This window comes from Macaca fascicularis, chromosome 16, assembly GCF_037993035.2.
Source record: "Macaca fascicularis isolate 582-1 chromosome 16, T2T-MFA8v1.1".
Classification (NCBI taxonomy): Eukaryota; Metazoa; Chordata; class Mammalia; order Primates; family Cercopithecidae; genus Macaca; species Macaca fascicularis.
Window position 1 is genome coordinate 59,345,578 of NC_088390.1, and position 25,119 is coordinate 59,370,696.

The 25,119-nt window shown below is 44.7% G+C and overlaps 1 protein-coding gene across 6 annotated transcripts in view; it reads left to right on the plus strand.

The window, feature by feature from the left end:
* SOCS7 (suppressor of cytokine signaling 7) overlaps positions 1-25,119 on the plus strand; it is a 58,718-nt gene that overhangs the window by 23,451 nt on the left and 10,148 nt on the right. For all 6 annotated transcript variants that reach the window (XM_005583959.3, XM_005583957.5, XM_005583958.5 and 3 more), the window contains 2 exons: positions 3,926-4,054; positions 24,984-25,119. In XM_005583959.3, coding sequence (XP_005584016.2) covers positions 3,926-4,054; positions 24,984-25,119 — 265 coding nt within the window. The remainder of the gene's footprint in view (positions 1-3,925; positions 4,055-24,983) is intronic.

Genomic DNA, 25,119 nt, shown 5'->3' on the forward strand with positions numbered 1-25,119 from the left:
AGGCCTGGTGGCGCATGCCTATAATCCCAGCTACTTGGGAGGCTGAGGCAGGAGAATCACTCGAACTTGGGAGGTGGAGGTTACAGTGAGCCAAAATCGCTTCACTGCATTCCAGCCTGGGTGACAGAGTGAGACTCCATCTCAAAAAAAAAGATGCCGTAGTTGTTATAGAAGAAATTGTGGGCCAGGTGCAGTGGCTCATGCCTGTAATCCCAGCACTTTGGGAGGCCGAGGTGGGCAGATCACTTGAACCTGGAAGTTAGAGACCAGCCTGGGCAATGTGGTGAAACCACATTTCCACAAAAGATACAAAAATAAGCTGGGCATGGTCATGCATACCTCTAGTCCCAGGTACTCGGGAGGGTCAAAACTGCAGTGAGCGGGTGATCATGCCACTGCACTCCAGCCTGGGCAACAGAGTGTGACCCTGTCTCAAAAGAAAAAGTTGTGAAAACCATCAAGCCGAAAACAATAAATTCCTGCTGAAGAAAACTGTGTCCAGAAATTATGTGTGACTTCATAGGATGTGTGACAGAGCCAATCAAGGAAATCATGAAAGAGATATGGCAAAAATAGAAGGTAAGGGGTGAAAGATTTCAAGAGAGGGATTTTAGAGAAATTCAAGAACAGCACATCAGAGGAATTAACTGAAGATGACTTGATAGAGATGAGTTCTTCTGAGCCAGTGCCAGATGACGAGGAAGAAGACATAGAAGAAACAGTGCCAGAAAACATTGATGTCAGGCAATCTGGCAGAAGGGTTCAGGTTATTTGAGACTGCTTTTGAGTTATTTTAGACTTGGACCCTTCGATGATATGAGCACTAAAACCAAAGCAAATGGTGGAAGAAGAATTGGTACCATATGGAAACATTTTTAGAGAAATGAAAAACCAAGCCTGAGTGTGGAGGCTCATGCCTGTAATCCCAGCAGTTGGGAGGCCAAGGCAGGAGGATCACTTGAGGCCAGGAGTTCAAGACCAGCCTGGGCTGATAGCTTCAGCTATGCAGGAGGCTAGGCCAGGAGGATCACTTAAACCCAGTAGTTCGAGGATGCAGCGAGCTGTGATCACACCACTGCACTCCAGCCTGGGTGATAGAGTGAGACCCTGTTTCTAAAAAATAGAAAAAGCAAAAAAAGTTAGACAAATTATAACATTTCTGTAAATTTATACTATGTGTGCCTTGCTCTCCTGCCTCCCCTTCCACCTTCTCTACCTCTGCCAACCCTGAGACACACTCCTCTTCCTCTTCCTCCTCAGTCTATTTGGTTTGAAGACAATGAGGATGAAGACCTTTATGATGATCCACTTTATGATCACTTTATGATGATCCACTTCCATTTAATCAATAGTAAATATATTTTCTTATTTTCTTAATAGTATTCCTTTTTCTAGCTTAATTGTAAGAATACGGTATATAATACATGTCACATACAAAACATATGTTAATCAACTGTTTATATTATTGGTAAAGTTTTCAGTCAACAGTAGGTTGTTAGTAAAGTTTTTGGGGAGTCAAAAGTTATATGTGGATTTTTGATTTTGGTGGGGTTGAGGAGGATGTTGGGCCATTGGGATTGGGTTCATGCCCCCCCGACATTATTCAAGGGTCAGTGTACGTACATAAGTCAGTCAGTCCTCACTTAAAGGTCATTAATAGGTTCTTAGAAACTGACTTTAAGCAAAATGACGCATAACAAAACCAATTTTTTTTTTTTAAGATGAAGTTTCGCTCTTATTGCCCAGGCTGGAGTGCAATGGTGTAGTATTGGCTTACTGAAACCTCTGCCTCCTGGGTTCAAACAATTCTCCTGCCTCAGCCTCCCGAGTAGCTGGGATTACAGGCATGCACCACGAAGCTCGGCTAATTTTGTGTTTTTAGTAGAGATGGGGTTTCTCCATGTTGGTCAGGCTGAAATAAAGACCAAACTTCTACATAAAGACCAAAACACAGCTGGACACAGTGGCTCACGCCTGTAATCCCAGCACTTTGGGAGGCTGAGGTAGGCGGATCACAAGGTCAAGAGATCAAGACCATTCTGGCTAACATGGTGAAACCCCGTTTCTACTAAAAATACAAAAAATTGGCCAGGCGTGGTGGCGGGCGCCTGTAGTCCCAGCTACTCAGGAGGCTGAGGCAGGAGAATTGGCGTGAACCCGGGAGGCGGAGCTTGCAGTGAGCTGAGATCTCGCCACTGTACTCCAGCCTGGGTGACAGGGCTAGACTCCATCTCAAAAAAAAAAAAAAAGACCAAAACACTTCTAATATTAAACAGTGAAATATATGTAAACTATACACACATGTAAGAAAGATTAATGAAAACAAATTAGATAATCATTTACCCAAGTATTCCAGCTCAGGATCACAAGTGGCCGGAGCCTATCATGGCAGTTCAGGATGCAAGGCAGAACAACTCTGGACAGGACACCATTCCATCGGGGGGTGTATACCCACACACCCACACTCACTCAGACTGGCACAGCTTAGCGTGCCATTTCACCTTACACACACATCTCTGGGATATGGAAGGAAACCAGCATACCCAGAGAAAACCCATGCAGATGTGCCAACTCCACACAGACAGTGGTCCTGGCCGGAAATCAATTTTTTTTTCTTACAACATTATAAGGGAACAAGCATGGTGCCTCACACCTGTAATCCCAGCACTTTGGGAGGCCGAAGCAGGTGGATCACTTGAGGTCAGGAGTTCGAGACCAGCCTGACCAATGTGACGAAACCCCATCCCTACTAAAAATACAAAAATTAGCCAGGCGTGGTGGCAGGTGCCTGTAATCCCAGCTACTCAGGAGTCTGAGGCAGGAGAATCACTTGAACCCAGGAAGTGGAGGTTGCAGTGAGCCAAGATCACTCCAGTGCACTCCAGCCTGGGTGACAGAGCAAGATCCTGTCTAAAAAAAAAAAAAAAGTTATAAGGAAACAACACTGAACAAAATGTTATTCAAAGACCTGCTTATATGTGTACACACAACACACAGTCATACACTGTTTAGCAACATTTTGGTCAATGATAGACTACATATATGACGGTGGTTCCATAAGATTATATTACTGTATTTTTACTGTACTTTTTCTATGTTTAAATATGTTTAGATACATATTTAAACATAAATATGTTTAAGTATTCATATACTTACCATTGTGTTAGAGTTGCCTCCAGTATTCAGCACAGTAACATGCTATTCAGGTCTGTAGCCTAGGAGCAGTAGGCTCTACCACATAGCCTAGGTGTGTAGTAGGCTATACCATCTAGGTTTGGATAAGTACACTCTGATGTTTGCCTAATGATGCATTTCTCTGAACATATTCCTCTCATTAAGTAATGCATGACTGTACCTATACTTAATATACATAAGTACATATATATAGAGAGAGGAAGTCTGTGATTTAAACATTAATGTTCATACTTGATGAAAAATTTCATATCTTTTTTTCTGATTTGAAATTATTAAAGGTTGAGTATCCCTAAACTGAAGTCCAAAATGCTTAAAAATCTGAAACTTTTTGCACACTGACATGATGCTCAAAGGAAATGCTCACTGGAGCACTTTGGATTTCAGAGTTTTGGATTAGGGATGTTCAATGGGTAAGTATAATGCAAATATTCCAAAATCTGAAAAAAATCCAAAATCTGAAACACTTCTGGTCTCAAGCATTTCGGATAAGGAGTACTTAACTTGTATTTACTTAACAAAAACTTTGTAAGATCTAATTTATGTCTTACAAAAGGCAACATCTTTTTACAGTTAACTGTGAGATAAGCAGGAACAGGTAGCTTCAGAGACTTTTGAGCCAGCTTGCCCCCAAACTGCCCTCCCAAAAGTGAGAATCATTGTTAAAATATTCAAACCAGCCTCTCCTATCTTCTAAGTTTTAAAATTTTTACTTCTTAATTTTCCATGGCAGGAACCTTCAGCCTGTGGTGTCATCCTAAGTTTGAGGACCGCTGTCAATCTGTTGTAGAGTTTATTAAGAGAGCCATTATGCACTCCAAGAATGGAAAGTTTCTCTATTTCTTAAGATCCAGGGTTCCAGGTAAGGCTGTATTTCTGTTAATTATTTAACTTAACTTCGGTATGATCCAGTTTAGTGTCAAAAAACACCACCCCCACAAAAGGCCATGGTTAAGCTTCTTTCCCCTGGCTGTTGTAGCCACCACTCCTGGTCCTGTGGTTAATCCCCTGCCTTTGTACGTTAATCTCTCAGCATACTGAGGAAGAATCTTTGCTTCTCTGACCACGTGAATGAGAAAACTGCTTCCACCTCTGATGTCCAGGCATCATGTGAACATTTGACATTTGGAGGTGTCCCTGATCTAGGCATGTCAACATTTATAAGTGGAGGAGAAAGGTGAGAGCTCTCAGGTCCTACCCATAGGAATGGGAAAGGTAAGAGAATGTTTACCAGAAAGGCAGGGCGAGTATCAGGAGGGCTCAGTCTGGCTAGGCATGGTGGCTCATGCCTGTAATCCCAGCACTTTGAGAGGCCAACATGGGAGGATTGCTTGAGCCCAGGAATTTGAGACCCCCATCTCTTTAAAAAATTAGCCAGACATAGTGGTACATGCCTGTAGTTCCAGCTAGTTAGGAGGCTGAGATGGGAGGATCGCTTGAGCCCAGGAGGTCAAGGCTGCACTGAGCTGTGATCGTGCCACTGCACTCTAGTCTGGGTGATAGAACAAAACCCTGTCTCCCCCAAAAAAAGAAAAAACAAGGGCCAAATCCAATTGCACATTGCGCTCTGTTAGGAAGTATCTGCTGTGGGTTTGCCCATGTTGTACTAAACTTGCTGCTGAACAGTAAATTCTTTGTTTTGTGTCTTGCTGTCCCTACCATTGATGAATACAAGACCTCTCTCCATTTGGGAGCACTGGGCAGTTGCTATTCTTGCTGGTGTGATTGTATAGTCTTCCTGCCCACTAAGTTAGGGAGGTGTCTGTATAGTTTGTGGAGGGCAAGAGGGGATTCTTTGGAGCAATCTGCCTTTATAGTGTTGGTAAGACAAAATGACAAGGACATTAATATGAGGAACTTGTAAGACACAAACAACTTAAGCCAGGCATGGTGGCTCACACTGTAATAATCCCAGTACTTTGGGAGGCTGAGACGGGCAGATTGCTCAAGTCCAGGAGTTCAAGACCAGGCTGGGCAACATGGTGAAACCATATCTCTACAAAATACGCAAAAGTTAGCTGGGTGTGATGCCGGGCATCTGTAGTCCCAGCTACTTGGGAGGCTGAGGTGGGAGGATCACTTGAGCCTGGGAGGCAGAGGCTCCAATGAGCCAAGATTAAGCCACTGCACTCCAGCCTGGGTGACACAGTGAGACCCTGTCTCAAAAAGAAAAGGCATGGGGTGGTAGCTCACACCTGTAATCCCAGCACTTTGGGAGGCTGAGGAGGGCAGATCACCTGAGGTCAGGAGTTCAAGACAGCCTGGCCAACATGGTGAAACCCTGTTTCTACTAAAAATACAAAAATTAGCCAGACGTGGTGGCGGGTGCCTGTAATCCCAGCTACTCGGGAGGCTGAAGAGGGAGAATTGCTTGAAGCTGGGAAAGCGGAGGTTGCAGTGAGCTGAGATTGCGCCATTGCACTCCAGCCTGGGTGACAGAGCCCAGACTCTTTCAAAAAAAAACAAAACAAAACAAAAAAATAAACAATTTAAAATGAGAACTTCATGCTTTACCATTGAATCAAATTAAGATTCTTGTTTTTGTTTTTTGTTTTTTTTGTTGTTGTTGTTGTTTTTTTGAGACGGAGTCTCGCTCTGTTGCCCAGGCTGGAGTGCAGTGGCCGGATCTCAGCTCACTGCAAGCTCCGCCTCCCGGGTTCATGCCATTCTCCTGCCTCAGCCTCCCGAGTAGCTGGGACTACAGGCGCCCGCCACCTCGCCCGTCTAGTTTTTTGTATTTTTTAGTAGAGACGGGGTTTCACCGTGTTCGCCAGGATGGTCTCGATCTCCTGACCTCGTGATCCGCCCGTCTCGGCCTCCCAAAGTGCTGGGATTACAGGCTTGAGCCACCGCGCCCGGCCCAAATTAAGATTCTTAAACAGAATGCCAAGAAATTGGTCTAAACTGTAGGAGCTCAGGGGAGCCTCAGGCAGAAGACTAGAAACAGGATTGAGCCAGGTGACAGGAATGTTTCTTGTAATCTTGGTGATTTAAATCAGGCATGACAGGGTGTGAACTGTATTAATTCTCACTTCATTTAGTTTTGCCTCAGTGCTGTCAACACAGTTGGGTCTTGTGCAGTTGACTTGCTTAAAAGGAAAAGTTAGATTCCTTCCATATAAGAGTTGACTCTGCTTAGCAGTTTTTAAAGTTTTTGGCTTTTTGGGGGGTTTTTATTTAACAAACATTTGTTTGTTTAATTTATTATAAAAAATAAGCTACATTTCTGCCTTCAGAGAAGTCATAGTCTCAAAGAGGGGACAGGAAGGAAGACAAAGGTGAGAGCACATGTTCAAGTCAGTATAAAGCATGTGGCGGTGACCAGCAAGATTAGGGTAGTCAGCTCTGCCTGTGGGTAAGTCTGGAAAATCTCAGAGAGTATTCTGGACTCTGGAGCGTCACTCTACTGGTAGAATATTGAGAAACTTCGTGGAATATTGGACTCCTCAGATACAGCTTATTTCATTCTACAAATGTACCCTGTCTGCAGATATTTTAACCAAGATTCTTAGCATTGTATTAAGGGCTAGAGTGTATAGTGTTTGCCACTGTTAATATTGAGTGCCTGTTAGATGCCAGGTACTGGCCAGGTTCTTTATTTAAAGATATTGACATTTTTACAACAACCTCAAAGTTAGGTAATACAGATCAATCTATTAAAATAATATGGCCTGGCGCGGTGGCTCACGCGTGTAATCCCAGCACTTTGGGAGTCCGAGGTGGGTGGATCACCTCAGGTCAGGAGTTCCGAGACCAGCCTGACCCACGTGGTGAAACCTTGCCTCTACTAAAAATACAAAATTTGCCAGGCGTGGTGGCACACGCCTGTAATCCTAGCTACTCCAGCGGCTGAGGCAGGAGAATCGCTTAAAACCCAGGAGGCTGAGGTTGCAGTGAGCTGAGATTGTGCTACTACACTCTAGCCTGGGCCCCCAAGCAAGACTCTGTCTCAAAAATAATAATAATAATAATAATAATAATAATAATAATAATGTGTCCAACATGGTGAAACCTCACCTCTACTAAAAATACAAAAATTAGCCAGGCGTGGTGGCGGGTGCCTGTAGTCCCAGCTACTTAGCAGGCTGAAGCAGGAGAATCACTTGAACCTAGGAGGTGGAGGTTGCAGTGAGCCACGATTGCGCCATTGCATTTCAGCCTGGGCAACAGAGGGAGACTCTGTCTCCAAAAAAATAAAATAAAATAAATTTAAAAATAAAATAATACATAAGACTTCATTTTGCCAGTGAGGAAACTGAGGCTGAGGCTCAAAAGTTAGATTATGTACTCTAAAGTTAACTCAGTTGATCAGTGCTGAAGCCAGAATTCAAACCTGGGCCCAACTACAAATCCTTGGCTTTATTTCCCACCAGTCTGTTATTGGAAGAGGTAGTAGTAATCAGATTGAAAGTTTGCTGGCATTTATGGAAACTACCTGAAGAAGGTAGAACCATGTTTATTGGGGGCAGGAGGGTGCAAATGCTCCAGTTAAAGATCTGTGTAGACTTAAAATTGTAATCAAGTTGAGAGGGCAAAGCAGAGTTGTTGCCTCTCAACCCTAAGTGACCTCACTTTGAAGGATAGGGCCAAAGAAGACAAAGCCTTTACCACTGTTTGCTGCCCTCTTTTGCTTATCATAAAGGGGAAGGCATTATATAAGCTTGACTTTATTAGAGGAGAGGATTGGGGTGAGGAAGGAGGTAGGTATTAGCATTTAGGTTGAGCTCTGTTAGTCTGCGTCAAGGATTTTAACTTGATCGATTCAGAAAGGATCCTGTGTGTTCAAACTTTGGAATGATGAAAACTGAACACCTACAAGGAGCCAGGTGTTATTCCATTTAACCAAGTGTTATCCTTTGAGGGGATAGTACAGTCTCCTTTTTTTTTTTTTCTTTTTGGAAAAGCAAAAGAAACTGAGGTCCAGTGAGTTGCAGAGCTAGGATGCGATCTCAGGTTTTTCTGGCTCAGTTCCCAGAGCTGGATGCAGTAGGAAGGTGTTGAGACTGGTGTCAGGCTGGGCATGGTGCCTCATGCCTGTAATCCCAGCACTTTGGGAGGCCAAGGTGGGCAGATCGCCTGAGCTCAGGAGTTCAAGACCACCATGGGCAATATGGTGAAATCCCATCTCTACTAAAATACAAAAAATTAGCTGGGCATGGTGGCACACACCTGTAGTCCTAGCTACTTGGGAGGCTGAGACATGAGAATTGCTTGAGCCCCGGAATTGGAGGTTGCAGTGAGCCAAGATCATGCCACTGCACTCCAGCTTGGGCTATGGAGTGAGACTCCATTTCAAAAAAAAAAAAAAGACTGGTGTCAAAGGGATACCAGGGATCACAGGAGTTGCAAAGCTAGGACTAATGGGAAGGTTCTGAGTGGTGACAAATAAGGAACAGAGATAAATTAAGTAGAATAGAATAAATTGAATAATTAGCATCTGGGAGAGGAACCCTTGGTAAAATAATGGTGCCTGAGTTTGGTTTGACCTTATCCTTTCTCATTGTTTTTTTTTTTTTTTAAATGTAAATATATATATAATTTTTTTTTAAATTTGAAGTTTGGGGTTATTGTAATACTGAATCCTGGTCCCAGCAGATCTGAGGTCACTGATTACATCTCAGTCTGGCCTCATCCATTTCACAATTATAAACTAAACCCCTGCTGGGCGCAGTGGCTCACACCTGTAGTCCCAGCACTTTGGGAGGCCGAGGTGGCTGGATCACGAGGTCAGGAGTTTGAGACCAGCCTGGCCAATATGGTGAAACCCCGTGTCTACTAAAAATACGAAAGTTAGCTGGGCGTGGTGGCAGGCGCCTGTAATCCCAGCTACTCAGGAGGCTAAGGCCAGGAGAATTGCTTGAACCTGGGAGGTGGAGGTTGCAGTGAGCCAAGTCACGCCGCTGCACTCCAGAGACTATCTCAAAACAAAAACAAAAACAAAAACAAAAAAAACTAAACCCCTAACACCAGACAGCAGTGAGAGTGTGACTGATTTCACACAAAACCTCTGATCCTATTAGAGCCAGGCTAAAAGCAAACATACCCTTTTTAATTGAGAGAATCTTCATCTGTAAAGTTCATGAACAAAAAATGTCTTTAAAAAATCATACTTTGATCAGACTTGTTGGCTCACATCTGTAATCCCAGCACTTGTGGGAGGTAGAGGTAGAAGGATTGTTTGAGCCCAGGAGTTCTAGACTAGCCTGGATAATAAAGAGAGACCTCATCTCTACAAAAACAAAACAAAACAAAAACACCTAGCCACACGTGGTGGTATGCGCCTTTGGTCCCAGCTGCTTGGGAGGCTGAGGTGGGAGGATCTTTTAGGCCTGGTAGGTCAAGGCTGCAGTGAGCTGTGATTGCGCCACGGCACTCCAGCCTAAGTGACAGAGTGAGACCCTATCTTAAACAAAAACAAAAACAAAAAAAAAACACGCTTTGAGTTGGACAGATCTTTTTTGTTTGTTTTGAGATGGAGTCTCCCCCAGTCACCCAGGCTGGAGTGTAGTGGCATGATCTCGGCTCACTGCAACCTCCTCCACCTCCCAAGTTCAAACGTTTCTCCTTCCTCAGCCTCCCGTACTCGGATGGTATAGGCACCTGCCACCATGCCCAGCTAATTTTTGTATTTTTAGTAGAGACGGGGTTTCACCATGTTGGCCAGGCTGGTCTTGAACTCTTGACCTCATGGTCCGCCTGCCTTGGTCTCCCAAAGTGCTGGGATTACAGGCGTGAGCCACCGCACCCGGCCGAATTGGACAGCTTTTTAAGGAAATTGGTTACTTCCTCTTTTGTAACGCTTGTTAAGTTTATAATTACTTGTTCAGTGACATGTCTTCCCTGTTTATCAGAGTTTCTCAGCTCAGCATTATTGACATTTTAGGCTGGACAGTTTTTTGTTGTGGGGTCTGTCCTGTGTATTGGAGGAAGCCCTAACTTTTGCCCACTAAATACCAGGAGCACTCACCCGCCCCCGCAAAGCTGTGACAATCAGGCCGGGCGCGGTGGCTCAAGCCTGTAATCCCAGCACTTTGGGAGGCCGAGACGGGCGGATCACAAGGTCAGGAGATCGAGACCATCCTGGCTAACACGGTGAAACCTCGTCTCTATTAAGAAATACAAAAAACTAGCCGGGCGAGGTGGCGGGCGCCTGTAATCCCAGCTACTCGGGAGGCTGAGGCAGGAGAATGGCTTGAACCTGGGAGGCGGGGCTTGCAGTGAGCTGAGGTCCGGCCACTGCACTCCAGCCTGGGTGACAGAGCGAGACTCCGTCTCAAAAAAAAAAAAAAACAACAAAGCTGTGACAATCACATTATGTCTCCATATGTCCCTGGGGGCCAAAATCATACCCAGTTGGGAACCATTGCTATATACCATAGTGGTTAAAAAGTACGGGTTCTGGATCCAGAGCACCGAGTGCTACCCCAGGTCCTGCCAGTTATTAGCTCTGTGATCTTAGGCATGAACTGAACCTCTCTTGCCTCAGTTTCCTCAACAGTAAAATGGGGATGATTATAGTACATAACTTATAGGGTTGTTTAGAGGAATGCAAGAATTAACTCATGTAAAATATTTAAGACAATGCCTGACACAGAGTAAGCACTCAACAGATGTTACTTTTCTCAGTGGTCTCTAAGATGTAGGTGCATAGGAAGTGTTTAAGGTGGTATCTCTGGTGTTCTCCTGGCCCTATAAAGGTGGTACTCAAGATATATGTGTTGAATGATACTCCGGGTGGCCCCTCAGATATCCTTGTGATATCCTTTGAGATGCCCTTTGTCGTTATTTTATCTTACCTATCTGATTGCCAGGTCATCCAGAGCAAGAACTGTCTTTCCTTTGCTCTATATTATTTTGAGATGGAGTCTTGCTTTGTAGTGCCCAGGCTGGAGTGCAGTGGCGCAATCTCGGCTCACCACAAACTCTGCCTCCTGGGTTCAAGCAATTCTCCTGAGTAGCTGGAATTACAGGCACCCACCATCACGCCCGGCTAATTTTTTGTATTTTTTAGAGATGGGGTTTCACCGTGTTGGTCAGGCTGGTCTTGAACTCCTGACCTTAGGTGATCCACCCGCCTCGGCCTCCCAAAGTGCTGGGATTACAGGGGTGAGCCACCGTGCCCAGCCTGCTCTATATTATTTTGTATATTAGAACACTCAAACATTTGCTGATGAGGTATTAGGCATACTAAGAAGAGATTATTACACTTATGCTTGTGAAAGAAGGAAGCCAGGAGTCCTTTCCTGGGGATTTGTGACCAGTGTCCCTGGGCATCTCCCCAGTAAGTGGTTTGTCCTTATTTTATAGATACAGGGTCATGCCACTGATTGGGCTCCCCTCCTTGCTCTGGCTGCATGACCCCCTCCAGCAACACTGTAAGACTCCCTTGAGTGTATTTGCAAACTAGACTTATTCCTGGATTATTACCTTCTTTATGTTTATTTGCTTGGTATGCAGAATGATGTAATAAACCCTATGTATCCATCACCCAGCCCCAGCAACCATCAGCCCATGGCCACTCCTGCCCTGTTTGTATACCTGTCCACTTCTTCATTGCATACTAGTGTTTTGTTTTGTTGTTGTTTTTTTTTTTTTTTTTTTTTTTTTTTTTTTGAGACGGAGTCTCGCTCTGCTGCCCAGGCTGGAGTGCAGTGGCCGGATCTCAGCTCACTGCAAGCTCCGCCTCCCGGGTTCACGCCATTCTCCTGCCTCAGCCTCCCGAGTAGTTGGGACTACAGGCGCCCGCCACCGCGCCCGGCTAGTTTTTTGTATTTTTTAGTAGAGACGGGGTTTCACCGTGTTAGCCAGGATGGTCTCGATCTCCTGACCTCGTGATCCGCCCGTCTCGGCCTCCCAAAGTGCTGGGATTACAGGCTTGAGCCACCGCGCCCGGCCTAGTGTTTTGTTTTTAAATATACTTTTGTTTTGTTTTGTTTTGAGACAGGGTCTCTGTCACTCAGGCTGGAGTATAGTAGTGCAGTCATGCCTTGGCCTCCCAGGCTCAAGTGATCCTTCCACCTCAGCCTCCCGAGTAGCTAGGACTACAGTCATGGGCCACCATGGTTGGCTAATTTTTCAATTTTTTTGTTGAGACAAGGTGTTTCTATGTTGCGCAGGCTGGTCATAAACTCCTGGGCTCAAGTGATCTTCCCTCCTCAGCCTTCCAAAGTGTTGAGATTACAGGCATGAACCACCATGCCCAGGTTCTTTTTTTTTTTCTTTGAGATGGAGTCTCCCTCTGTCACCCTGGCTGGAGTGCAGTGGTGCTCACTGCAACCAGCCACCTCCTGGGTTCAAGCGATTCTCCTGCCTCAGCCTCCTGAGTAGCTGGGATTACAGGCACGCACCACCTGGCTAATTTTTTTTTTTTTTTTTTTTTTTTTTGAGACGGAGTCTTGCTCTGTCGCCCAGGTTGGAGTGCAGTGGTGCAATCTTGGCTCACTGCAAGCTCCGCCTCCCGGGTTCATGCCATTCTCCTGCCTCAGCCTCCCGTGTGCTGGGACTACAGGCGCCCACCACCGCACCCGGCTAATTTTTTTTTTGTATTTTCAGTAGAGACGGGGTTTCACCGTGTTAGCCAGGATGGTCTCGATCTCCTGACCTCGTGATCCGCCCATCTCGGCCTCCCGAAGTGCTGGGATTACAGGAGTGAGCCACCGCGCCCGGCCTTAATTTTTTTATTTTTAGTAGAGACAGGGTTTTACCGTGTTGGTCAGGCTGGTCTTGAACTCCTGACTTCGTGATCCACCCGCCTCTGCCTCCCAAAGTGCTGGGATTACAGGCGTGAGCCACTGCACCCAGCTCTTTTTTTTTTTTTTTTTTTTGAGACGGAGTTTTGCTTTTATTGTCCAGTCTAGAATGCAGTGGCACAATCTTGGCTCACTGCAATCTCCGCCTTCCGGTTTCAAGCCATTCTCCTGCCTCAGCCTCCCAAGTCACTGGGATTACAGGTGCCCGCCACCACGCCCAGCTAATTTTTTGTATTTTTAGTAGAGATGGGGTTTCATCATGTTGGTCAGGCTGGTCTCAAACTGCTGACCTTGTGATCCACCCGCCTCAGCCTCCCAAAGTGCTGGGATTACAGGTGTGAGCCACCAGGCCCGGCAGCACTTCTTTTTTAATTTGTAGTTTTCTTCCTCCATTTCTTTTTCCCTTTTTTTCTTGCAATTTATATATTTAAAATATTGTTCTGTCTGGAGTTTACCTATTGCATCTCCATGGCATTGTTTAATATGTTTCTCTGTCCTCTGAATTTTCTGTAAAATGGTAATTGAATCCAAAGGCTCACCCAATTTGGATTCGCTGCGGAGGGGGAGCGGCATGACAGCACTACTTCATCTGAATTTCTTTTCTTTCTTTTTTTTTTAATAAAATAGAAAACCACAAAAATCATATGCATGGTTTAATATTATTATTATTATTATTATTATTATTTTTGAGATGGAGTCTCGCTTTGTTGCCCAGGCTGGAGTGCAGTGGTGCGATCTCGGCTCACTGCAAGCTCCGCCTCCCGGGTTCACGCCATTCTCCTGCCTCAGCCTCTCGAGTAGCTGGGACTACAGGCGCCCACCACCTCGCCCAGCTAGTTTTTTGTATTTTTTTTTTTTTTTTTTTTTTTTTGAGACGGAGTCTCGCTCTGTCGCCCAGGCTGGAGTGCAGTGGCCGGATCTCAGCTCACTGCAAGCTCCGCCTCCCGGGTTCACGCCATTCTGCTGCCTCAGCCTCCGGAGTAGCTGGGACTACAGGCGCCCGCCACCTCGCCCGGCTAGTTTTTTGTATTTTTTAGTAGAGACGAGGTTTCACCATGTTAGCCAGGATGGTCTTGATCTTGTGACCTCGTGATCCGCCCGTCTCGGCCTCCCAAAGTGCTGGGATTACAGGCTTGAGCCACCGCGTCCGGCCGTTTTTTGTATTTTTTAGTAAAGACGGGGTTTCACCGTGTTAGCCAGGATGGTCTCAATCTCCTGACCTCGTGATCCACCCGTCTCGGCCTCCCAAAGTGCTGGGATTACAGGCGTGAGCCACAGTGCCCGGCTGGTTTAATATTATTATAAGATGAATAGCACTCAGGCAAAGGAACCAAAACTTTTCCAGACGCTCCAGAAATCCTTCTGTGTTCCCCATACTAATCTCTACAACTGTCTTTATAATAATCACTTCCTTTCATTTTTCCATGAATGCTTTTATCACCCAAATGTGTATCCCTGAGCACTATAGTTTGATGTTGCTCATTTAAAAAAATTTTCATATCGGGAGGCCGAGATGGGCGGATCACGAGGTCAGGAGATCGAGACCATCCTGGCTAACCCGGTGAAACCCCGTCTCTACTAAAAAATACAAAAAACTAGCCGGGCAAGGTGGCGGGCGCCTGTAGTCCCAGCTACTTGGGAGGCTGAGGCAGGAGAATGGCGTAAACCCGGGAGGTGGAGCTTGCAGTGAGCCGAGATCCCGCCACTGCACTCCAGCCCGGGGGACAGAGCGAGACTCCGTCTCAAAAAAAAAAAAAATTCATATCTTTTAAATCTCTTATTCTTGGATTTTTCTTTCATTTCCTTACAATTTACTTACTGAATAATTGGGCTGTTTGACCTGGAGAATTTCCCTGGATTTTACTAATTACATACTCTTGTTGGAGTTTAGCATGTTGTCCTGTCTTCTGTATTTCTTACAAATTAGCAGGTGTCTGATTCAAACTCAGGCTTGGCTGAACATATAATAGTAGTTCATGCCTAAAATCCCAGCACTTTGGGAGGTGAGGCAGGAGGATCGCTTAAACCCAGGAGTTCAAGACCTGCCTGGGCAACATGGTAAGACCCTGTCTTTACCAAAAAAATAAATTAAAAATTAGCCGAGGCTAGGCGCGGTGGCTCAGGCCTGTAATCCCAGCACTTTGGGAGGCCGAGGCAGGTGGATCACCTGAGGTCAAGAGTTTGAGACCAGCCTGGCCAACGTGGAGAAACCCCGTCTCTACTAAAAATATAAAAATTAGCCAGGCATGGTGACCCATACTTGTAATCCCAGCTACTTGGAAGGTTGAGGCAGGAGAATTGCCTGAACCCAGGAGGCGGAGATTGCAATGAGCCAAGATTGCGCCACAGCACTCCAGCCTGGGTGAAACAGGGAGGCTGTGTCTCAAAAAAAAAAAAAAAAAGCCAGGAGGCTGAGGCAGGGTAATCGCTTGAGTTCATGATGTCAAAGCCACACTGAGCTATGTTCATGCCACTGCACTCTAGCCTGGGCGACAGAATGAGACTGTATCTCAAAAACAAACAAAAAAACTGAGGCTTGATCCTTTTAGCAAGATTATATAGGCAGTATTTGGCATGCCCATAGGAAACACATGATGTCTGGTTGTGTCTCTTTTTGTGATCTTAGCAGCTGTTCATTGGGAGTTGCAAAATCATGATACTCTGATTTTATCACTTTTTATTTATTAGATGGAATAGTTTTTTAGAGACATTTCTCCTCAACTATTATTTACCAAATTCATATAGAAAAAGCAGGATAAATGCTTGATTCTTTTTCTTTATTTACTAATTTTCAAGATAATGAATTGGTTCCCTATCATCCTTTGAAGGTGATCATTTAAAAAATTATAATTAATGGCCGGGCGCGGTGGCTCACGCTGTAATCCCAGCCCTTTGGGAGGCTGAGGCGGGTGGATCATGAGGTCAGGAGATTGAGACTATCCTGGCTAACACAATGAAACCCAGTCTTTACTAAAAATACAAAAAATTAGCCGGACCTGGTGGCAGGCGCCTGTTGTCCCAGCTACTCGGGAGGCCGAGGCAGGAGAATGGCGTGAACCCGGGAGGCAGAGCTTGCAGTGAGCTGAGATCATGCCACTGCACTCCAGCCTGGGCAACAGAGCAAGACTCGGTCTCAAAAAAAAATATATATATATATATATTTTTTTAATCATATATATATATATGTGATTAATTCAGCGAGGTGCAGTGACTCACGCCTGTAATCCAACACTTTGGGAGGCCAAGGCAGTTGGATCACCTGAGGTCAGGAGTTGGAGACCAGCCTGGCCAATATGGCAAAACCTTGTCTCTACTAAAAATATAAAAAATTAGCTGGGCATGGTGGCATGTGCCTGTAATCCCAGCTGCTTGGGAGGCAGGGGCAGAAGAATCGCTTGAACTCAGGAGTCATAGGTTGCAGTGAGCCAAGATCGCGCCACTGTACTCTAGCCTGGGTGACAGAGAGACACTGTGTCTCAAAAATATGTATATATATATTTTATATAAATATATATAAAATTCATGGAATTAAACATACTTAATGGCTTGCTTTCTTTTTTTTTTTTTGAGACAGAGTCTCGCTCTGTCACCCAGGCTAGAGTGCAGTGGCACGATCTCAGCTCACTGCAACCTCCAACTCCCGGGTTCGAGTGATTCTCCTGCCCCACCCTCCCATGTAGCTGAGATTACAGGCACGTGCCACCACGCCTGGCTAATTTTTTTGTATTTTTAGTAGAGATGGGGTTTCGCTATGTTGGCCAGGCTGGTCTTGAACTCAGGTGATCCAGCTGCCTCGGCCTCCCACAGTGCTAGGATTATAGGCATAGGTGTGAACCACTGTGCCTGGCCCACTTACTGGCTTTTAATTCATTACAGTTACAATTATTGAAGCTCGTATTGTCTCACCTTTGGCCAGCAGAAGGCTCTTCATGTTGGGGTATTTCTTTTTCCCTCTCTCCCTCCCTTCCTTCCTTTCTTTTATCTAACAATTTTATTGAGATATAATTCACATAACATGCAATTCACCCATCTAAAATGTGTCATTCAAAGCCAAGGAAGGTAGATTGCTTGAGCCTAAGGGTTCAAGTCCAGCCTGGGCAACATGGCACGAAACCCCATCTTGATTTAAAAAAAAAAAAAAAAAGGCCGGGCGCGGTGGCTCAAGCCTGTAATCCCAGCACTTTGGGAGGCCGAGACGGGCGGATCACAAGGTCAGGAGATCGAGACCATCCTGGCTAACACGGCGAAACCCCGTCTCTGCTAAAAACACACAAAAAAAATTAGCCGGGCGAGGTGGCGGCGCCTGTGGTCCCAGCTACTCGGGAGGCTGAGGCAGGAGAATGGCGGGAACCCGGGAGGCGGAGCTTGCAGTGAGCTGAGATCTGGCCACTGCACCCCAGCCTGGGCGACAGAGCGAGACTCCGTCTCAAAAAAAAAAAAAAAAAAAAACCATAAATTAGCTAGGAGCGGTGGTGAGCACCTGCAGTCCCAGTTCCAGCTACTCAGGAGGCCAACGCAGGAGAATTGCTTGAACCCAGGAGGCAGAGGTTGCAGTGAGCTGAGAACACACCACTGCACTTCATCCTGGGCAACAGAACAAGACTGTGTCTCAAGAAAGAGAAAAAATACTGTGCAATTCAGTGGTTTTTAGTATATTCACAGAGTTGTACAACAATCACCACAATCGATTTTAGAATGTTTTCATCACACCAAAATGAAAACCTCAGACTATTAGCAGTTACTCCCTATTCCCTCTACCTCCTGGCCCCTACCAACCACTGATCTGTTTTCCGTTTCTATGGATTTGACTATTTGGTACATTTCACATAAATGGAATCATACAATATTTTTATGTCTTGTTTCTTTTACTTAGCATAATGTTTTCAAAGTTCACCAGTGTCATAGCATGTGTCAGCACTGCATTCCTTTTTATGACTGAGTAACATTCCACTCTGGATATACCACATTTTGTTTCTCCATTCTTTAGGTCGTTTGCACTTTTTGGCTATTATGAGATAAATAATGCTGCTTTGAACATTCATGTACAGCTGTTTATGTGAATATCTTTTCACTTCTCTTGGATATATTCCTAGGCATGAAATTGCTGGGTCACATGGTAATCCCATGTTTAACCCCATGCCAGACTCCCAAAACAACTGCACCCAAGACTTTGTTATTGTCCATCTTTTTGAATATAGCCATCCTAGTGAGTATGAAGTGGTATTTCATTGTGGTTTTGATTTGCATTGCCCTAATGACTAATGATGTTAACATCTTTTCATCTGCTTATTGGCTACTGTGTGTCTCTTCACATCCTTTGCTCATTTTGTAATTGAGCTGTTTGTCTTCTTATTGAGTTATGAGTTCTTCACAGGCTGGGGATGGTGCCTATAAGCCCAGTACTTAGGGAGGCCAGGGCAAGAGGATTGCTTGAGCCCAGGAGCTCAAGACCTGCCTGGGCAAGACAGGGAGACACTGTCTCTACAAAAAATTTAAAACTTAGCCCAGTGTGGTGGTGCATGCCTGTCGTCCCAGCTACTTGGAAGACTGAGATGGGAAGATTGCTTGAGCCCAGGAGGTGGAGGTTGCAGTGAGCCAAGATCACGCCACTGCACTCCAGCTTTTATTTTATCTCAAAATAGATAAATAGATAAATAAAGTTCTTTATATATTCTAGATACAAGTCCCTTGTCAGATGTGATTTACAAATATTTTCTCCCATTCTGTGGGTTGTCTTTTTACTTTCTTGATGGTATTCTTTGAAGCATGAAGGATTTTGATGAGTTCCTATTCTTACTTACCTGTTTTTTTTTTTTTTTTTTTTTTTTGCTTGTTATATTTAGAAAAGTTTGCCTAACCAAAGGCAATGGAGCTTAATGCCTATATTTTCTTCTAGGAGACTTAAACTTTTAGCTTTTACATTAGGTCTACTATCCATTTTGAGTTAATTTTTGTTTTTTCTTTTTTTTTTTTGTTTGGTGTGTGTGTGTATATATATATATATATATATATATATAGAGAGAGAGAGAGAGAGAGAGAGAGAGGGAGAGAGACTCTTTCTCTGTCACCCAGGCTGGAGTGCAGTGGCACAATCTTGGCTCACCGCAACCTCTGCCTCCTGGCCTCAAGTGATCCTCCCACCTCAGCCGCCCAAAGAGCTGGGATTACAGGTGTGAGCCACTGTACCCAGCCTTGAATTTTTGTGTATGGCATGAGAAAGGAGTCCAACTTTACTCTTTTTATTCAGTTCTAGCACCATTTTTTGAAAAGATATTCTTTCCCCATTGAATTGTCTTGGCATCCTTGTTGAAATCAGTTGATTGTAACTGTGAAGGTTAATTTCCAGACTCAGTTCTATTCCATTGAGCTGTATGTCCATCCTTATGCCATTACTGTCTTGATTCCTATAGTTTTGTAGTAAGTTTTGAGATGGAAAAGTGTGAGTCTTCCAACTTTGTTGTTTTTCAAGATGGTTTTGGCTATTTTGGATTTCTTGCATTTCCATATGAATTTTAGGATCAGATTGTCAATTTCTGCAAAGAAGCCTACTGAGATTTTAATACCCTGGTGTTGGCAAGAGTGTGGAGTTGAGTCTGTACATCAATTTGGGGAGTATTGACATGTCAACAATATTAAGTCTTCTGATCCATGGACATAGGCTGTCTTTCTGCTTATTTAGGTCTTTTTAAAACTCTGAACAATGTTTTGTATTTTTTCTTTTGTTTGTCCTTCCTTCCTTCCTTCCTTCCTTCCTTCCTTCCTTCCTTCCTTATCTTTCTTTCTGTCTTTCAGTCTTTTTTTTTTGTCCCACTATCATCCAGTCTGGTGTGCAGTGGTGCCATCATGGCTCACTACAACCTCTACCTCCCTGGCTCAATCTGCCCTCCACTTCAGCCTCCTGTGTAGCTGGGACTATAGGCGCACACAACCATGCTCGGCTAATCTTTATATTTTTAGTAGAGATGTGGTCTCACCACGTTGCCCAGGCTGGTCTCTAACCCTTTGGCTCAAGCCATCCACCTGTCTCCGCCTCCCAAAGTGCTGGAATTATAGGTATGAGCCACTGTGCCTGGCCCGTATTTTTTCATAATATAAATTTTGTACTTCTTCTGTTAAATTTATTTTTTAGCATTTGTTTTTGATCCTATTGTAAATTGCTTTCTTAATTTTAATTATTTTTGAATTTTGGATTTTTTATAGCTAGAATATAGAAATTTAATTGCTTTTTGCATATTCATCTTATATCCTGTAACCTTGCATAACTCATTTTTTAGTTATAACATGTATTTCTTTTCAAATTTTGAAATAACATGTATGTGATAAAAAGGTCAAATAGTACCCAAGGGAATATAAGGAAAAGTGAATCTTCTGCCCTCTCACCCCTGCTCCCACTAAACTAAACTATTGTTTAGTTTTTCTTAAGCTGTTTCAAGCTGAAGAAAGGAGTGGGATATTAAAAAACAGTACTTCACTGTTAGCTAAATATCTTTTTTGTAGACAAGGTCTTACTCCATAACCCAGGCGGGAGCGCAGTGGTGCAATCATAGCTCACTGCAGCCTCAGCCTCCTGGGCTCAAGCAGTCCTCCCACTTCAGCCTCCTGAGTAGCTGGGACCACAGGTGTGCACCACCATGCCTGGCTAATTTTTTTAATTTTAATTTTTGTAGAGGTAAGGTCTCCCTATGTTGCCCAGGCCAATCTTGAACTCATGGGCTCAAGCAATCCTCCCACCTCAGCCTCCCAAAGTGCTGGGATTACAGGCGTGAGCCACCGCACTGGGCCGCCTTTTACTATTGCCCTTGTGCTTATTTTTTTCTTTTTGAAGGATTATATATAAGTCAACTAGACTCCCTAGTTTATTCTATTTTTACTTATACTGTTAAGAAAATGAGACTTGGAATGTGAAACAGATGTGATTCCTGATCTGATTCTGTCTTCAGGGGACAGAAAAACCTTTGGTGTGGCAGAAAGACGTGGGTGTTTGGGTGTTTATACCTGGAAGAGATTTCTTACCCCTAACATGGTCTTTGTTGAGACAAATGAAAAATAGTGCATGGCTACAGACTAGGTTTGTGCCCATGAGGACTGGAAGAAAGTTACTGATGATTAATGTTTGACTTTACCCTTACTCTTTTAACCCCAGTTGGGTCTTATCCTGGATTCTTTCTATTTTTAACTGCTTCTGTTAGCATGCTTTAAATGTGAGAGTTTTAATCGTTTTCTGCGCTTGTGGGCAAACAGTAAATGGTCAGATAAACACCAGAGAATATCAGAAAATTAACAGGTTTCAAATTGCTATTTGTAAACCTAAAGGCTACAAGTAATATGATTAAATAGGCAAGTATATGTGGTCATTAAAATTTAAGTAGGCAAACAATCAGATAATTGTATGTTGTATATTATCCTGATCTCTTTCAGCACAGTGTTATCTTTGGGAATAAATTATTAGATATATAAATTACTTTTATCTCTGAAACATCATGTTGAGTTTACCAGTATTACAGCCAACCCCCCAAAGCTTTCTGTTTGCCATAGTTTAATTTACTAAAGAATATATAAATACCAGTGCGGGACAGGACAAATTCAAAGAGGCATTTGAACCCAAAATTATTTCTTAAAACCGCTTGAGTTAAATATATTCAAGGAAAAATTCACGTATGAGTTCTTTTTCTTTTCTTTTAATTGAGAGGACCAACCATGTGGCTGGAGGAGAGCAGTAGGGCTTCAAAATACAAGACTTAGTTTTGAAGGGGTGGGAGTGCCAGGCAGAGGACTAGGAGAGGCTGGTCATGAACCAGAGTGCTGTGTCCTGGACAACCTCCTTGTTAGATGGGCAGACGTGTAGGCACTCTAGAGACCCTCCTGGAGAACCCTGCTGAGAGGTTCCTCAGCTATGGTAGAGCCACCGATAATTCTTCCTTAGGGCAGGTGTTCAAGGCAGGCCGACTTTATTGGCTCCATGCCACAGCAAGTTCTCTAAGCTCAGTGGGCCTCAGTTTCTTTATATGTGAAATGGGGATGGTGGTGTTTGCCTCAAAGTATAGTTTTAAAGACTAAATAAGTTATCATTATTACTATTATTTTTTTTTAGAGACAGGGTCATGCTCTGTTACCCAGGCTGGAGTGCAGCAGTGCAATCTTGGCTCACTGTAGCCTCGAGTTCCTGGCCTCAAGTGATCTTTCCTCCTTGGTCTCCCAAAGTACTAGGATTACAGGCATGTGCCACTGCACCTAGCCTGAGTATGTTTTTAAGATGAGCTTACTTGCGCAGTAACAATAAAATAATATATTTTGATTTCTTTTTTCCCCCCAGAAAGTCTGTTGTCAGTGATCATGAAAAAGCTTTGGGATGCAGTGTGCAAGCTTTCATTTGTTTTGTTTCCATGCCTTCAAACAAAATTTTAAAACTATCTGGGCCGGGCATGGTGGCTCACACCTGTAATCCCAGCACTTTGGGAGGCTGAGGCAGGTGGATCACCCGAGGTCAGGAGTTCGAGACCAACCTAGCCAACATGGTGAAACCCCGTCTCTACTAAAAATACAAATATTAGCTGGGCATGTTGGTGGGCACCTGTAATCCCAGCTACTCGGGAGGCTAAGGCAGGAGAATCGCTTGAACCTAGGAGTTGGAGCTTGCAGTGAGCCGAAATCACGCCACTGCACTCCAGCCTGGGCGACAAGGGCAAGATGCCGTCTTAAACAAACAAATAAACAAAAAACCTGTTTGAACTTAAACCCCAATAATAGTAGATATTTTATTTTCCAATCAGTTGTGTCTACAGAATTGTCTACAGAATGTCTTTTGATATGACAATGGCTGAGAATTCTTTGACAGGTTTTACAACTCAGATTCTTTCTCAAAGAATCTTGTTTACCTTCCATAGCCCCTTTGTTTATTGAAAACAAAATATTCTGGCCGGGCGCGGTGGCTCAAGCCTGTAATCCCAGCACTTTGGGAGGCCGAGACGGGTGGATCACGAGGTCAGGAGATCGAGACCATCCTGGCTAACACGGTGAAACCCCGTCTCTACTAAGAAATACAAAAAACTAGCCGGGCGAGGTGTCAGGCGCCTGTAGTCCCAGCTACTTGGGAGGCTGAGGCCGGAGAATGGCGTGAACCCGGGAGGCGGAGCTTGCAGTGAGCTGAGATCCGGCCACTGCACTCCAGCCTGGGCTACAGAGTGAGACTCCGTCTCAAAAAAAAAAAAAAAAAAGAAAACAAAATATTCTTAGTTCCCTTGAACCCCGGTGTTCCTGCCATTCTGGATGTCTCTGTGCTGTGGCGTGGGGCCCTTTTTGGGGTGGGATTCCCCAGCACATAGCCTGCTAATACATAAGGAGGTGGTACTCCCATTGAGTCTATTTGGCATCAATCAGCAGGCAGGTTTGCACTGAGTAGTACTAAACCCAGCTTGCCCAAGTTATTGTGGTGGTTGTTCTTTTAAAAGCATCATCTTTTTTTGGTTTCCTGGCCTAAAATTTCAGAAGCAGGAAGTGGGGGTTGTGGATGGTGAGTATAAGAGGGGTTAAACCTGATTGTCCTGGCTTGAAGTAATAGCGGGAATAATAGGCTTGTCAACTTTGATCCCAGCTGTTACCTTCTACTTACCAGCCTCTCTGCTGAACCAGTTGGAATTTGGTGGGGACTCCTCTGAACGGCTTTTCTGAGTCCTCACTCTCAGGATACTAGTAGATGTGTCCAACAAGTATCTCCCATTCCCAGCAGGGATCCTTTTGATTCTTGGCCTTCCCAAGAGCCTCAGGCCTGGGACTGGCCACTTGGGTCAAGCAGTGTCTCTAGTTTGGCATCATTGGACTACTCCAAGGAGCAGGACTCTCAGCTGTTATGAGTGATGCTAGGAGCCAGGCACAGTGGCTCACGCCTATAATTCTAGCACTTTGGGAGGCCGAGGCAGGTGGATTGCTTGAGCCCAGGAGTTTGAGACTAGCCTGGGCAACACAGGGAACCCCCGTCTCTACTAAAAATACAAAAATTAGCTGGGTACAGTGGCATGCACCTGTGGTCCCAGCTACTCAGGAGGCTGAGGCAGGAGGATTTCTTGAGTCTGGGAGGTCAAGGCTGCAGTGAGCTGAGATTGGGCCACTGCACTCCAGCCTGGGTGACAGAACGAGACCCTGTCTCCAAAAAAAAAAAAAAAAAAAACCAGGCCGGGCGCAGTGGCTCACGCTTGTAATCCCAGCACTTTGGGAGGCCAAGGCAGGTGGATCACCTGAGGTCGGGAGTTCAAGACCAGCCTGACCAACATGGAGAAACCCCATCTCTACTAAAAATACAAAATTAGCCGGGGTGGTGGCACATGCCTGTAATCCCAGCTACTCGGGAGGCTGAGGCAGGAGAATCGCTTGAACCCGGGAGGCGGAGGTTGCGGTGAGCCGAGATCGCGCCATTGCACTCCAGCCTGGGCAAAAAGAGCAAAACTCTCAGGCCGGGCGCGGTGGCTCAAGCCTGTAATCCCAGCACTTAATCCCAGCACTTTGGGAGGCCGAGACGGGCAGATCACGAGGTCAGGAGATCGAGACCATCCTGGCTAACACGGTGAAACCCCGTCTCTACTAAAAATAATACCAAAAAAACTAGCTGGGCGAGGTGGCGGGCGCCTGTAGTCCCAGCTACTCGGGAGGCTGAGGCAGGAGAATGGCGTAAACCCGGGAGACGGAGCTTGCAGTGAGCTGAGATCCGGCCACTGCACTCCAGCCTGGGTGACAGAGTGAGACTCTGTCTCACAAAAAAAAAAAAAAAAAAAAGCGAAACTCTGTCTCAAAAAAAAAAAAAACCACTCACACACACAAAAGTGATGGTAAGGAGGCCTTTGGCAGAGAATAGACTTCCTTAAGTGTGAAGGTGGTGGTGGTTCTTCTGGAAATGGAAATCAACAGCCCTTTGCGGAGGGGCTTTTGCACAGAATACATATATGAACCATAAAGAAGTCCCATTTCCCCTCCCTAGGTTCTCTTCATACAAGAAATGGTAGTTAGCTCCATTGTTTCTCTGAATATTTTTCTTTGTTTTCTTTCTTGAAGGACTGCCACCAACTCCTGTCCAGCTGCTCTATCCAGTGTCCCGATTCAGCAATGTCAAATCCCTCCAGCACCTTTGCAGATTCCGGATACGACAGCTCGTCAGGATAGATCACATCCCAGATCTCCCACTGCCTAA